Here is a 16,724-nt window from a genome sequence, read left to right as displayed (position 1 = left end):
GAGAAGCTGAGGAGGTTAGCGGGAGGCTAACACTTTGTTCACTGTGGATACCTTCTTCAAACTTCATCGACCCTTGGACAACATTTTCTCACCATGGTCAGAAGTTAGGTTTGGGAAGATTAACAGTTAGGATGAAATAATCTGAATGTTTTCATTTATGAAGTTTGGTTTTTGTGAAACTCGGCTATCTTAGTGCTAGCAGGCTATCTGCAGCACACGTTTGTGTTCTGTGTTTCTGTGTTTTTAAGTTAAGTCAAACTTTACTAGAAGGGTGATTTTAAACACAGAAGATTGCTCATAACGCGCCGTCCGCGCGTATGCATTTTAACCCTTATATTAACCGATGTATTTTAAAGGTATGTGTTTGTTTCTGGTGCTAAGCTATCCGCTTCTTTGTTAGCTCAACTGCTAACCGGTAAGAACACGTGCTTTCTACTAAAGAGTATTTAACAGAAAGGTTGCTAGTTTTCAAGCTAGTGAATAATAGTCCCTGAACATCATTTATTAGATTTGATAACTAAGTAAATCTTGCATTGTGAAGGGTTGTCTAAATGTTGCTGATTATTTCCTAAGTTGGTTCCAAGACTAACTTAACTTCATTTCCAGATTCTTCAAGATAACCCTTGGTTTTCAAACATAAATATTGCATGGTAATGTTGCATCACTCTTTCGGTCATGATTTTCAATCATCTTTAATCCACTTGTTTATATTGTACATAGCCCATTAGTCTTCATTATTTTTTAATTCTGCTTGGCAGTTTAGTTGGATTGTTTTAGCATGGTAAAGAGTTTGTTGATTGAAATATGTTTGACTTTGAGTTGACTTATTTTTGTTAATAAATTCTTGTATTTTAAGAAATTGTGTGAATTCATTCCATGTGTGCAGAGTTTATTCTGTTCAATAATGTCAGAGCTTGTCTCACACCTTTCTATTTTGTCCTAATACCATCGCCTTACTAGGCTGGTATTCACAGGACAACCCTTAACAGACCAAAATATTATTTGATAAAATATTAAAATATTAATATTAAATATTAAATAAAATTCTCAGATTCATAATCACAGCATTATTATTTAGGCTATTTAATATCTCACAAATGCAATGTGTGCAATGCTTTAACGTTGTAGTTTTAGTTTAATGACACTATTATGCGAAAACATTTTGTTTAATTATTTATTCTTCCACATACAAAAATGGCTGTTTAGATTAAATATGTTTGCATTCAGATAATCAGCTGTACTTTAATAAGTGTCACGTACAAATTTTTTGAATCAGATAAAGTTAGATGTATTCATTTCGTTTGCTTGCAGAGTAAAATGTGATCAGAAAGACAAATTTGAGTTGGGAAAACATGTGGGTTGAAGACTAAAATAGAGATGCAACAACATGTAACTTCCTTCTGATATTCAGCTTATACATAGAATTCATGAATCAAAGCTAATAAAGGGAATAATTAATGTAAGCTTGACAACTAAGGCGTTGTGCTTGTTTACTTAATCATGGAGCCTACAGTCACAGGTTCCAATGTGTATTTGGCAAGTCTCTGCTCTGAGTCTGAACCACAAATAAAGTCAGTGGATCTGACCTGGCAGATAGCAGCACTATAATAATGTATTTTAAAATTAACTTGATTACAAAACAAATTTTTATACAGTTGTATAAATAATTTGTTGTTATTTCAATTATCTGATGTCACTTGCATAATATTGTAAAATAAGGTTTGCACTGTTACAGTTGATTAACATAGATTTTATTTTATTTTCTTCTTGTATGGAAACCCGAAGTTAATTTCTAAATAATAGAAATTTAGGCCAATATAAGAACTCGTGATTTCTTGCATGATTTCTAGAGAATCAATTTGAAAAGAATTTCAGCAAACTAAATTCGTCTTTTTCTTTCCACTAAGGCATGATCATAACAGCACCAGTCTCCGGAAGAGAATTATAACTTCTTCAACCTTTAAGGACGCCAAAGTTACACTAGACCCCTACTGGAAATAAAGAGCAGAAACAAGGCTCAATATGAAAGAGAACAGTGCCCCCATTTTGCTTTCAGGTAGACCTCTGGACTACGGTGGGTGACTACAGCACGCTGCCCAGGCATCTCTGTTCCTCATACACCTCGAAGTCTATCTACTGTACTGTACATCCCCGGCGCAAGCGTCTCTCCAGCGCAGTGCGGCTTTAAGAGAACCGCTGGTTCTTAAAGCTGCGGCTGGCTCCTCCTTCCGCCTATGATGTCAGTTGGAGGGAGAGCGAGAGGGAGAGAGAGGTGGGCAGCATTGAGGAGCTGAGTTCATACTATACTACTGAGACATCTACAGCTTAGCAGACAGATACGGTGAACCGCCTATCCCGGCTTCTGTAAGTGATGCTGCACTGAGGCACACTTTGATCCAACTCCACTGGGGGGTGATGCGCTCTCTGCATTCCTCATTTAAGAGTTTTTTATCTGTGTGCGGAGCCTGAAATCAGTCCAAACAACTGACTGTTGAATAAATTAGCTTCAAAATTTTAGTTGTTCATTAGTGGTATATATATATTTCTTTTTTTTTTTTTCATTCTCTTTATGTCTGCGCCCTTATGGATTGAAGTTGTAATGTTCGTATAAAGAGGCGTTTAGCACACGTGGGTGTTGTTTCAGCGTGAAAACCGCTGATTTTCAAGGCAAATTAGGCTAGAGATACAAAGTTTATGTAAAGCAACCATGGATAACTGCGTATATCCGGCTGTGGGATTTTGAGTCCAAGACATCCGAAGAGGAATTACAGCCTCCCTTTTTAAAACAAAACAAAAAACAAAACAAAACAAAAAAACACGAAGTTGATTTTTTTTTTAAACGCAAGGATCACATTTTTTTAGCTCTTGGATAAGTTTTTGTAGTGGATTTTTTTCCTACTTCGCTCGTGTTTTCCTGCAGAGTCAGATGAGGATCTTTTCTCCCCGTTTTCCCCACTTCAGATTAATTCATGGCACTTCTTTTTTGTAAGTCAGAGATGCCTCTTCGCGGCGATACTCACGGTTAAATTTTCATCATCTCCAAACACAGAAGGTGAGCTTTGCTTTCATTACTATTCTTAGTATTGTTATTTTCTCTTGCACTGCTCTGTCTCCATTGCAGGCTTTGGGTTATTTGGTCCGTATTAAATCAAATTGGTGTCCCGGCACAAGCACGGACCTGGCTTCCCTTTACAATAACTAGAAACTGAGCCAAGATCAAGTGATATCCTTTAATGTAGTTAGATTAATCTTTTTTCCGCCAGTGATTCAGTTTGTGAGAGGCTGCAGATATATAACAGAACGGAAATTGACATCACTGAGAATAAGTCGTCGCATTATGGAAGTGTAATGCTTAAATGGCCACGATTTCGGGCGTCATTTGGTCCTGCTTTGCGCTGTAATGCCAGGATAAACCGCCCTTCTTTTCAAGAGCATCCAGCTGCATGGACTTTTTAGACCTGTTTCCCCACATCTTGGCTGCTAAACTCGATGCGTGGGTGCGCGGCAACAGTGCGCTCCTACTCGAGCGGTTCAAGTGTCGCAGACCTCAGGGGCGATCATCTCAATCTGTGCGCACCAGATTCAGGAGGGAGAGCAGAAACATACATATACATATACCTATTTTGGTTGGTTGCCTCTTGTTTGTAAAGCCCTTTGAATAAAAGCAGTGATGTAAACCTTTCAAAGGCGCGTTGGCAATTCAGCCTGAACAATCAACAGACAAGCCATTTGCAAATCTGTTCTTTCTGTTACAAAATCTCTAATTAAAGGTTAAATGCAATCGGAGAACAGAAACAGTGGAAAAACATGTCCCCAATCATATTTAGCATATTTGTTTAATTTAAGTTCATCATGGGTTATCCACTTGCAGGAGTGCATCAAGCAATGCACTTCAAATTGCCCAGGCTACCCGTGGTCTTCTGCCTCTCTTATGTCAAAGATCTTATCTTTTTACTTTGCTGTTAGTTTGCACCTTATGTTGTAATACTGCCCAATCTTAGCCTCTTCTGAATCCTAGAAAATTTATTTAACAGTTTGCACAAAGTTTATTCCATTTTAGGTGTTCCAACTAAATAAAGCATCAGACTTTTACCATAAATATCAAACTTGAACATCAAGGTCCTTCTCATTTCCCCAAATGTGTCAACATTTTAAAACGACAACCCACATTTAACTTGTAATTTGTTCATGCAACACTGGAAAAATAACTGATTGTGAACTGTAGTGGTGTCCTATTTAATCAAAGTGTCCTATTTTATAAAATAACATGAGTGTATGCATTATTTAATTGTAGCTTTCAGAGATAGTCATAGTTTTCGAAAATATATTTTTTGCATTTTTTAATGTTTGTATAGTTTCATAAAAAACAACTCATTTAAAACTCATATAAGATTATGTGAAATGACAACATCACATTTAGAAATACATTAAACTTCTGAAAGGCTTTTGGATGTATGGACTGTCCACTTCAGGACAATTTCGAATGCAGAATATTTGCTTGTTATGTTGCTAATGGAAAACGGTTAAGAACTATTACTTGTTTGCCAAGTAATACAACACTTAAGGATCCCGTCCTGTCTAATAACTATCACACTGACTGAAACCAGTCTTGGGTTTAAGGTTTCAGACCTATATCTTAAATTGAATATTGGATATAAATGTTTCACTAGTATCAGATCTCAGTAGGATGCATTCTTTTAAATGCAATGTCAATGCCAAAGAAATATTTTTATCAAAAATTGCAGTTGGACTTATAGAGTGGCGGTTAAAATTGTATTCCTTTACTCTGTGGGGAGAGTAGTTTTGTATTTGTGGACTGAAAAAGAACTGTCTGGGGTTGACAGAAACCTGTTTTGTCAGCTATCTGTGATCCTTGAGGCTCTTAGGAGAAAAGAAACAATCATCATTTTAGTATTAATAGATGCAACTTCAAAAATTAATAAATAAATAAAAACTGACTTTGACAGGTTAAAGGACTCAATACACAATGAGTTCCGGTCTCATAGTAACCACACGAAAAGTGTCTAATAAGCCCATCTTTGGGGTGAAGGCAGGGAGTGACAGTATCAGCATACCTCACCTCTCACTGCCACCTTCGATGGACCCAGACACCAAGAAGGGCTGTCCATCACACTGTCGTGTAAAGAGGATCTGGGTCTGGTCAGGCCCTTCTTCACTGTGTCTCCCAAGAGGGAAGTTTGAGTTTGCCTACTGGATTCAACCTGCTGTCTGGGGGCTCAAAATAGAATTTCAGGAGACTAGTGAAATGTAAGCAATGGAGACACTCTGACTGACACCTCGAATCTCCCCCCACTTTTTTCCCTGCAGCATTATTCCTTCTCTCACCTAGCTTGTCCCTCATGGACAGGTTTGTAAAGAATTGTGACAAGTGAAAAGTGCCAATGTTGGGAAATCATGGTGACTAAGAAGGAAACTTGAATTAAGCTAATAAAATGTGAGAAGCAACTGCGTTTGGCCAGAATGTGTTTAAGAGCACATTTTCACATTATAGTGCACAGTTGGAAGCGACCTGAGCTCTCATATCTCATATAGTAGAAAAATGTACCTCTCTTACATCACAATGAAGTGCAAAGGTGTCATTTTTGTCACTACATTTGTACTCCTGCATGTTCCGTGTGTAGAAATACACACTGCAACCATTCATCCAGCAGAACATTATTATCACTTACAAGGAAGAAGAAATCTAGATCATCCTTTGATCTTTTTCTCCCTTTTTCTCTTCAGCAAATCACATCCCATTTAGGGATGTAATTTAAACTTCATTATACGTGGTGCGAGCTCAGCCTTGGACCATGTGGCGATCATCGTGGTAACGCAATTGCTGCTCACTTTCCAAAAAGGTCTGCACTTCTGAGTAAAGTGTGTCACTTTTAATATTAGTGAAAGTGACACACTAGTTACTAATAAGATATATCCCGTCAGTATTTTCACAGGACAACACTGGCAGGGCTACATTTGCCGAATGAATGAGAAGAAAATCTAAGCGGATCAATGTCGTGCCATGCTTTTTCTTTTTGTCCAACTGTACTGTAATGAGTCTCATGCGACTGCTTTTTGATTCATGTGAAGTCTGTCTTTACATGTTAAATGAAATGCCTCGCAATAGTTGCAGATTTAAAACTGGTCTAATGAAATTCTTTTTTTATCAATCCCCCTTTGTCAGCCGGACAAGTTTTAATGAGCTATGAAAATTTTTGCCTTGGCAATTTAGGGGACCCCTGTTGTGCTTTTTAGGTATTTGAGGTAGTTATTCCTTTTTGGGACACCATTTAACTCCTGCGAGTAGATAGGAATTTCGTAAGTTAGGAAATATGATTACTGTGGAGCCTTTTTGTTATGTTTAGTTTATGCAGTTATAATTTGTATGCAGTTTGAAAATCTAGGAAACTTTTTGATGGAAATGAATGTGTGATTTTTAGGAAACACATCAATATTATACTAATAAGAAAAGTCAGATATGATTAATAAACACACAGTGGGGTTGGACTTAAACACACAGTGTGAGATAGGTAATGAAAGTGGCTTTCACATATATTGAAATATATGAAAATTAAATATGATGAACTTCTGCGCTGTTGGTTCCTGCATAATTTAATAAAAACAGAGTGTCGTGCAAATGTATAACCCCTTGAAATATTTCAGATTTTTTCATTTTACATCCACACAAATCATACATCATTTAAGAAAAAAATCACTTAAAAAAATCTGAAAATCTGAAAAGTATGACTTGCCTATGTATTTAGCTCCCTTGCTGCTGCAATTCGTTTCCATAGTCTTGCCAGTAATACTTTATTTCGATCTAGGCCATTCTAGCATACGCCTGTGGATAAAAAAAAAAACACTAGATTGTAGATCTGGCCGTATGTTTAGGTTTATGATTATGTTGTAAGGTCAACTTCTTCCCCAGTCTGAAGTCTTTTGGAGCCTCCATAACAGGTTTTCCTCCAGCATTGCCCTGTATTTAGTGACAGTCATCTTCCCACCAAGTCTGATCCGTGTCCCTGTTCCCCATCCCCTATCATGATGCTGCTGCCCCCATTTGTCATGGTGGGCAAATATTTTAGGAATTTCTGCCACACATCATGTTTTACATACAGGCCAAAAAGTTAAATTTCAGCTTCATCTGAACAGAGCACCTTTCCTCCCATACTTGGTGTCTCCTTCATCACTTGTGGAAAACTACAGAGGAATTATTTTGGCTTTCTTTAAAAAATATTTATAATTTTGTCACTCCTTCACAAAGACCAGATATGTGAAGTACATGACTAATAGTTGTCCTGTCAACAGATTACCTTACCTGGGTTGTGGATCACTGCAGACCCTCCAAATTAACTATAAGCATTTTGGCTGCTTCTGTAATTAATGCTCATCTTGGGTTTCCTTAGATAGAAAAACTTTTTATCCAATTTGAATAAAAAGCTAACTCCGACTGCACTGTTCAATTGTTAGGATTAATTGGAATGTATGTACCTGACTGTTGTGAAGTGCCTTGAGACAACATGTGTTGTGAATTGGCACTATATAAATAAAACTGAATTGAATTGAATTGAATCTTGCCTGGTGTGTCACTGTTAAGTTGGATGCTCATTTCTTGTTAGGTTTGCAGCCGTGCCATACTGTCTCCTTTGGGATAATTGATTTAACAGTGCTAAATGAGATGTTTGAATCTTGGTATATTGTTTTATAACCTAACCCTGCTGTAAAGTTTTTCAGAACTTTATCTCTGACCTCTTGTGTTCCTTGGTCGCCATTAGGGCTACACGGTATCAGGAAAGCATGTAATTATATTATTGCTGAACATGACAGTTTCAGAAAATAAACCCATACTTTCCATACACTTTTTTTTTTCTTTTTCTTCATCACAATGTCCTCACAAGCTTTACCATCTGCTAAAAATATAGAGTGCTGCCCAAAAGGTTGGAATACCTCCTTACCATCACCCTAATAAAAAGCTCTCTCCACAGACTCTCTTATCAGATTCAAGTCAGGACTCTAGCTGGGTCACACCAAAGAGTAAATTTTACTTCCAGTCATAGGAAACATTTTGGTAAAATGTAAAGATTAATTTAAATCTAAATCTGCTAGCGGTATGAATAATTATGGGCTCAACTTTCCATGAGGTATAGGCACCAAAGGCAGTGAAAGTCAGACCCAAAATTGGTTTGCATGCAGAATTTGTGTGTACGATACCTGAAATATAAAATCCACCCAGGTATTACATTCAAACAGTCTCTTGCAATTGCAATATTGCACACACTGATAGTGTGACAACTGTGCTTTGATATGATGTGCAGCTCTATTTATCATAATGTTGTTTGCTAACAAACCTTTAAAGCCTTCAAAGAACAGCTTTGTTTAAACCGAGACTAAATTACACACAGGTGGACTCTTTAATAATATACTAATTAGGTAACTTTTTCGGGCTATTGGTTGCACTGGATTTCATTTAGGATTAAAAACGTAAAATGGGCTAACTATCACACAAAATCTCAATAAAACACATAAACTCTTTTGGGTGCAATGTGACAAAATGTGAGAAAGTGCAATTGTTGTGCAATACTTGTACAGGCACTGTATAATTCTGCTCTTTTCCTGTATATCTAAGTCCTTCATACGTTACATATCAGCTGCCAAAGGTTTATGAACGCTTCAGGTGCAAACCTGAATTGACCTGTGTGACTGTGATTGAAATTCTGGAATAAATTTGTTAAACATGCTTGATAATGGGTTAAATGAATGGATGATGTCAGCTTGCAAACCACACAAAGTAACTTCCCAGTAACCTACTAATTGGATGGTGGAAAGCAGTCAATATTTTATTCTGTCCTACTAGTGTCATGCACTAGTAGGACAGGTTTTGCAGAGCATGACTCCTTCATCACATTCCAGTGTCCCACTGTAGTTGGGCTTTGGCAATTTAGGTTCTTGCCCCTTGGCGTCCATTTACGCATATCAAACAGTCAAATATTTGTGTCAAATACAACAGAGGTTTGTCATTTCATAAAAACAGCCAGCTGGGGACATAGTGAAGTTGATTGATGGTGGCTTTAACAAAGAGTTTCACTCTGTTGTCTCCTTCCGCTGTCGTTAGTTGTCTAAACGGAGCTCTTATCATGCCGTGCTCGCTTACACACATGGGCTTACGTGAAATATGTGAGTGCTCCATTGTTTACATTCAGCGCAAATGAGGTTTTCCATTAATAGCTTCTGTCAAGCAGTACAAGTGCAAGTGTTCATGTGTGTTCTTGCATGAAAGCACTAACGCTTAAGGCTTAGTTCTGTGTCCTCCAAATTAGCTGGGATCTGGATACGAGGTTGCACTTTATGACACCGCTGCCCCATTTTTACTTGTTCAGATCTAATCTTTTTTGGAGATAATTTTGATCAAGCAAAATGATTTGCGAACAAGGGTTTAAAGCAACAGTAGACTCAACAAGTTTCATACTTTAAATTAATAATTTACTATAATGATGAAAGTGATTTATGGCATGCATGAACTGCTGACCTTTACGTGTGTCCTTGCTCAGCGGAAGTCATCAAAGGTTAATTGTGTAAAACTGCCATTAATTTGCTCTCAAAGACATGGGAAGGATGTTAGCTCATAACCAGTCAGAATAAAGAGGTCAAGATGAAGCCTCTCCATGAGGGAAAATATCACTAATTACAGCTGAACATGAACACTCTCTAATTTTCTTTTCTTCCTTTTTTCCTCTCCTTTTTTCCCTTTCTTGTATTTCTTCAGAAAAAGTTGCAGCTATAGAAGTGAAGCTCACACCACATTTTTGAGCATGAACTTGGCAAGTCAGGTACATGTTCTGGTGGCCTTGCTCACCTGTTTGGTCTTATTATGCAAGGCCCAGGAGAGGGACTACATCGTGAAGGAGGAACAGCCGGAGAACGTTCGCATTGGGAATCTGCGCAAGGACCTCGACCTTAACCTGGACCCCACCATCAGGCTGTCCTCTCCGCTGCAGTTCAAGCCTGTGTATAAGACGGGCGATGTGCCTTTGGTGCGGGTGGAGGCAAACACGGGGGAGATTTTTACCACCAATCACAGGATTGACCGGGAGAAGCTGTGCTCGGGGGTCTTCACGGAGAAACGGTGCTACTATGAGATTGAGGTGGCAGTGCTGCCCGACGAGATCTTTCGATTGGTTAAGATCCGGTTCCTGATCGAGGATGTGAATGACAATGCACCCCTTTTCCAGTCCACGGTAATAAACATTTCCATCCCTGAGAACACAGCCATCAACACCCGATACCCGGTGCCATCAGCATTTGACCCTGATGTGGGAATCAACGGGATCCAACACTACGAGCTGGTCAAGGTGAGGATTTATTCTGTTTTAACTTTCATATATGATGTAAAAAAAAGTTTCCTTAGTTTAATTTAGAAGTAAGTATAACCATTTATTCACAAATAAACATAAATGTTGAAGTGACAAGTAGAGAAGCATAATTAGAGGAGTGTTAAAACTGAATATAAACTTGTTTCTGGAGGTCAAATTGATAATTCTAATGGTGGTAGCAGAGCTATTATTATTTCAAAGCACAGGTCAGTCAAGACTTTTTCACTGTCTCATCATCTGCCTGTGGAGTTCAAACACAAATTAAATACTAAAATTTGTCACACATACTCACTTAAGGAGTCTTTGAATATTAATATAGAATAGCCTTATCTCTACAGATAAAATGTTGGTTTTACAAACTGCTCCATCTCTAGCCATTTTTATACCCACTTTATTCTGTTTAGGGTCGCAGGGGGTTCTGGAGTCTATCCCAGCAATCAGCATGCTGCAGGCAGGGCACAGCTTGGACAGGTCTCTAGTTTGTCACAGGGCCACAACATAGACACTGAACCATGGACTCACACATTCAAACCTAGGGGTAGTTTAGAGTCACAACCTAGCACATATGTTTTTGGACTCTGAGCAAAAGCTGCAAAACCTGGAGAAAATCCACACATGGACAGAGAAAACATGCAAAGTACCCACAAAATAGTCCATGCCAAGTTTTAAACCAATAACCTTCTAGTTGTCAGGCAACGATGACAAAGACAGGGGCCACCATGAAGTACATTATATATTGCAAATCATGAATGTAATATTATCTTCATTATTAATAGAATTATTCAGCTATTGTTTATGATCATTTTTCTCCTGTCACATATTCAAAACATTCTTATAAATTCTGCTGGTATTAAGTATTAATTCTTCCAAGATGTTCTGATCCCAATACAAACAAGCCCATGGCTCCATTAAAATGTCCCCAACAACCTTGTGCTTTAGCAAACTGCAGATAACAAATTTTAAGGAAACTACTACAATTCCCTCTCTGCTTTTCGACAAATAATATGAGTCCTGATTTTCGAATTGACATTTTGTAAAACAGATAACATGCTGACATACGATTGTGATACCATCGATTAACAAAGTAGTTATCAGTTCATAACTAGGGTTTTCTAATATATCTCAATAACTCATGTTATTAACACATATTTATAGTATATATATATATTTATTTATTTTTTAAGCAATATAAATCACTTCAGTTACTTTGTCCAATTTGGTTTCTGTGTTACTCCTGTGGTAAACCAGGAACCATTATTGCAATATAAAAATGTAAATAAATAAATAAAGTGATTAGGTAAGTAGAGAAATTCATCTAAAAAATGTCTGAAGATAACCGTTCATCTAAAGATATTTGGAAAATATGCTACAAAAAATGTATGTTAACAAATGCTATTACTAATAACATGGAGCTAAAAGCCTTTTGGTTTTAAATTAAATAAATACAACAGTGAGGGATTTATTGAAATTACTGGTGCGAGTGTGGATCCGGGGCTTTTTGTTGCTGGTATGGTGTTCAAGTCATTCTTTTGCTCTAAGTAGTTATTATATTAAATGGTTTTAGATGGCTTTCAGTGACATCATCACATCCTCATGGACCATTTCATGACAGGTATACCTTAGAAGTTAATTACTACAGAAATAAAAAGTGTAAATGTAAGAAAGATTTCTTTTTTTAAAAATCCATCAAATGACATCAAGTGTCTTCAGTAACTGAAGAATATCCAGCGAACATGCTATTGATTAAGCTCTTACACACTGGTACGCCTGCAGAATGCCACATGTCTGACTAACTGGCTATGTTTATTTGGTGGGTGTTTGCATTGTTTTACTTTGCCATTTTAGATGATTTCCTGTGTTATGAATCAGGTTCTGGATTAACTTGCAATACAGGCCTTCTGTGCTTTGGGTGTGCGGCACTGTTCTCTTTAACAAAAAGAAAAACAATTAATTTACACCCTGCTTTGAAGATGTGACCTACTTTTTCATAAAGCGAAATGTGTTGCAAAACCTAAAATATTTAGCACTAGCCATAAAACCTTCTATGTGCTCTATATCATTTTGGCAGGAGGCTGTAAAAAATGGGCGGCTTTTCTCTATGTGCAGATATATCAGAGAATATGCATTGAAGAGTGCAGACACACCATATAAAGTCCAGCATGTCCAATTTCCAGCCCCAGGTTACATGTGGTGAACATTTTGTTTTAGATTTCAGCAAATAAAAGGATGCATCATCATATGGTGATTTATTTTATGTTTTTTTCCCCCTAATGGAGTTAGATTTAAATCCAGGTAGCAAGATAATGTAATTAATTCTTCATTTACATTTGAGACATAACTTTATTATGTTACAAATATAAAATAAAAATCATGTTTAATTTGTACAGTTGATGAAAAAGTTTTATATTCAAAATAAAGAAAGGTTTGTGAGAGCATAGTGGAATGTAGATTTGAAAAGTCCCTCAAAACTATGATAGAATGAACAGAACATTTGCTGTCTGTAGCTCTCTCACTTACCAATTGGCATTTTTAAAACGTCTCCTCATTGCCAGGAGCTCTCCGATGCAGTGTCCTGAATTGTTCATGTCTGGAAAATCACCAACCAAATGTTCAGCTCATTACAGTGATCATCTGCAATCATTTTCTTTGCCCTTTTCACAATATATAGCTCCATAAACCCCTGCGTGTAGTCATACATTTCAGACCATCTGTGGCGTTGGGTCCCAGATTCAATTCTTCGCATTATATTCTCGTTGTACCTGAGATTAATTTCCTTGTGTCCCGGGTTCTATATGAGTTAAAGCATTAAAGGGGCCTGAGACATTTTCATGCCTTTGGTATCGTTCATTTCAGAAGTGCAGTAGACAGCTAGGGGTTTAGTGGGGAAGGACTGTGCAAGCATTTCCTAGAATAGCTCTTGGCTGCTAAGCCACCCGTGGTCTATCTCTGTTTGGTCCTGGGAGATTTGTCTCAGAAGCTCCCTAAGAGTGATAGTTTGTCCAGTGTTCTTGTGTTGTTCAGGGCACATTTCTAAAATTGCTATCATACAGCAGAGTCAGCTATACTCAGTGTTGTGTCACTTCCAGGTTTTCAACAAAAAGAACAAGTACAAGAAACTGGAGAGCCTCTTTGTACAGCTTTCCCTTCTTTTAAAGAACAAAAGATTTTTATCGTGGTCAGTGTTGTAGCTCCACAGGTAATTATGGTATTACAATTGAAGACATGCTTGCTGGCCAGCAGGAAAAGTAGACATGGACAAGACAGGCAGATTGAAGAAAAAGTAAGATTCCACCAGTAATGCAAAGAGAAATCTTGTGCTGAACACCTATATCCTTTTTTTCACCAATGGACATCAGCTTGACTGATATATTCACACTTCAATCCAAGTCTCATTTGAGAACTAGAGTGAAAGATTAAACCCATGATAATCTGAGGCACTGTTTGTGAAAATGAGGTTCACGGTCATCCTTTCCTTATCAACAGCCAGCTCACCTTCTGCCAGTGTCACTCAATCACTTACACATACATTTGCCAATTCCCATTTAACTTTGCATCTAAATGCGTCTACCCCACATTCATCTTATTGCATCTAACCGACATTCAGATTTCACTCAACCCTTTCGCCCTGTAATATAGAATTAAACACATCAAACAAGTTCAGAAAGACATGCACACTTAGCCGTTTAGAGAGCTTTGTCCTTCTTACTCAGCCTTAAGGTTTCCAGCAAGTGATTCATGCTAGTATTTGGCCTTTTCTTAGCCTGCCCCAGATCTTATCACAATCCACTAGCCTAATTCTGCATTCAGAAGAATGAACAGCCTCAGAGAAAGCTCTCTTCAACTTATTGAAATGCAGTGAGGGCTGTCTTGTCAGTTTTAAAATTGTTTGAAACCAAGACAAAAGCACAGTGGAACTGCGAGCTCATAAATCACTGTGCAACATTCCCTTTGACACATGCTAACTCAACATCCTACTATTATCAGGCTTCTCCAAATATCACTGCACAGATACTGTGCAGAATCAATGAACTAGTCAAACAACTGAGGATTGAAGAGCTCTGTATGGATGAAGTGGATGATAACTTTACAGCCCCCAGAATGTTTCCTTGGCCCTTTCAGTTATGTGAAAAATCATTTTGCAGAGTGTATAAAGATTCCACAGAGTTTATCTATGTGCCAGTTTCTCTATATTTTATATTCCATGTCCATTTATTTCTATAAGATTTTACCCAGAAGGATCCCTAAGTAAGGCCTGAAAAATCATTGCTGCATCATTGGCTTTTTTAAGTAGTTCTGTCAATCACTAACGTGTTGACAACATTTCCTCTGCATGCAATTTCTCAGAGTACACAATAATTTACATGCTGCAGCTGCACGTTCTTGTGTCGGCTACAACGCTGTGTTGGCAGAAGAACAGCTCTACATTTTGAAATATACTGCACACTCGTGTGCTTGCAATTTGGTTTAACTGGTCCTCCCTTGAATAACAAGAATGTACATATCTTAATCTCATTTGATAGCTATGCCTAGACAGAGTAATCTCTTCCAACATTATGTGCAGCATGAAGCTTATCTGTTTAAAGAGGATGCTTTTTCTTGTTTTACCATGAAACTGCTTCTGACTGAGAGAGCTTCAAAGGGCTTCTTTGTTTCATAATGTGCATGCAGCTCATTCATAGGCTTGATCCTCTTCTTATTTCCTCCCCCTGCTCTCATTTTCTCCTCTTTTTGTGACCCTTCATTCTGTCTTTTACCTGCTTTATTCCTTTCCTCTTCCCTCTGATTTATGGACCTATACCATACACATTTTACTTTAAACATTAGGAGAGCATTTACTCCTAACAACTGCTGCCAGTTCCTCTGGTTTCTCATGTGGATTACTCATGCATTTCTTTTCATTTTCATCCACGTGTACCTGTGCGTAGATTTAGCTCCTCTTGAGCAAAAAGCCTCTCTAATATGTATGATTTTTCCATTCTGCTCTTTTTAATTTAAGGTGATCCCATCTTGCAGAGTACCCAAATATAAGCTTATTGGTGTGTCTCAATTTCCATCAGTCTTTCTCCCTCTGATAATGAAGCCGCAATGGTGCAAGGTAGCCTGCTCTATTCTGACATGACACAAGATAGGAGGATAAAGTGAAATCTCATTTTGGTGAAGGCAAAAGATGAGAAGGCTATAGAAGTAAATGAATCCATTCAATCTATAGTTACTTACAGAAGATGAACAGACTTGATTCACTACAAAGATTGGTCATATTTCAAGCTGATTAATTAGCTTAATTAGATTGTTTTTGTGAGCAAAAGAATCAGAATATAGAATAACTTGACAAGCACCATGCCAGCACATTTATATGGATTTTACCAATGATAAACGGTTAAGTCAAAATTCATTCCTACCTCTGGTAAATTTAGATTTAAAAACATTTTTAATATTACCAATATGTTTCTTCTGACTAAACGTAATATTAGTGTTTGGATTGCTCCAAGCCAGACTTCCAACTTGAATCTGATGTACAATCTGTGAAGGGAGCTAAAGATAAGGGTAATGGCAAGGAAGCCTTCCGCCTTCAAAGACTTTTCAGATAAATCGTCAAAATACTTTTTAACATCAACAGTTAAAACAAGGGCTTGATTGCCATAATGCAAGTAAAGATTCTTCCATTCATTATTGAGAAGAGGATAAATCATTTTTGACATGCTGTTTTTTTGTTCAAATGAAAATAGAAAAACAAAACTACATGATTTTTTTTTGGAGAAACCCTTGTTTTATTATCTTTCAAAAGATCCCTGTCTTGTAAAAAAAAACAAAAAAAACTTCTTGGTTAAATGAAAATAATTTCACTTAAAAATTATCCGGGGGTATGAATAATTATGGCATTTTCTGCACATTGTTATGAAACAGTTTCTTCAGTTATGAAAGCCAAAAATTAAATTAAAATGTAATGCTTTTTACAGGGAAGCACCATCTAGAGAGATTTCTGATCCCTGTTTTTGATCTGACTAAACCATTCATTCATTCATCTTCTATACTACTTATTCCATAGTGGGTCACGGGGGAGCTGGTGCCTATCTCCAGCAGTCTACAGGCGAGCAGCAGGGTACACCCTGGACAGGTTGCCAATCCATCGCAGGGCAACACATAGACATACACAGGACAAACAACCATGCACACACTCATTCACACATAAGGGCAATTTAGAGAAACCAATTTACCTAACAGTCATGTTTTTGGACTGTGGGAGGAAGTCGGAGTACCTGGTGAGAAACCACGCATGCACGGGGAAAACATGCAAACTCCATGCAGAAAAACCCCGAACTTCTTGCTGCAAACAACAGTGCTAACAACTCCACC

At 37.6% G+C, this 16,724-nt stretch overlaps 1 protein-coding gene across 7 annotated transcripts in view; it reads left to right on the top strand.

The window, feature by feature from the left end:
* Positions 1 to 2,179: 2,179 nt before the first annotated feature.
* The window catches only part of pcdh11 (protocadherin 11), a 208,556-nt gene continuing 194,011 nt past the window's right edge, over positions 2,180 to 16,724 (top strand). For 2 of the 7 annotated variants that reach the window (XM_047353261.1, XM_047353262.1), the window contains exons 1-2: positions 2,181 to 3,052; positions 9,764 to 10,349. In XM_047353261.1, the coding sequence (XP_047209217.1) occupies positions 9,810 to 10,349 (540 nt within the window). In that variant the 5' untranslated portion in view covers positions 2,181 to 3,052; positions 9,764 to 9,809. Of the gene's footprint in view, positions 3,053 to 9,763; positions 10,350 to 16,724 lie in introns of all 7 variants that reach the window. The other 5 variants (XM_047353260.1, XM_047353259.1, XM_047353263.1 and 2 more) reach the window with 5 other exon arrangements.

Source organism: Girardinichthys multiradiatus, chromosome 23 (assembly GCF_021462225.1).
Source record: "Girardinichthys multiradiatus isolate DD_20200921_A chromosome 23, DD_fGirMul_XY1, whole genome shotgun sequence".
NCBI lineage: Eukaryota > Metazoa > Chordata > Actinopteri > Cyprinodontiformes > Goodeidae > Girardinichthys > Girardinichthys multiradiatus.
Note: the sequence above shows the minus strand (reverse complement) of the source record. Positions and strands in the feature narration are given on the sequence as shown.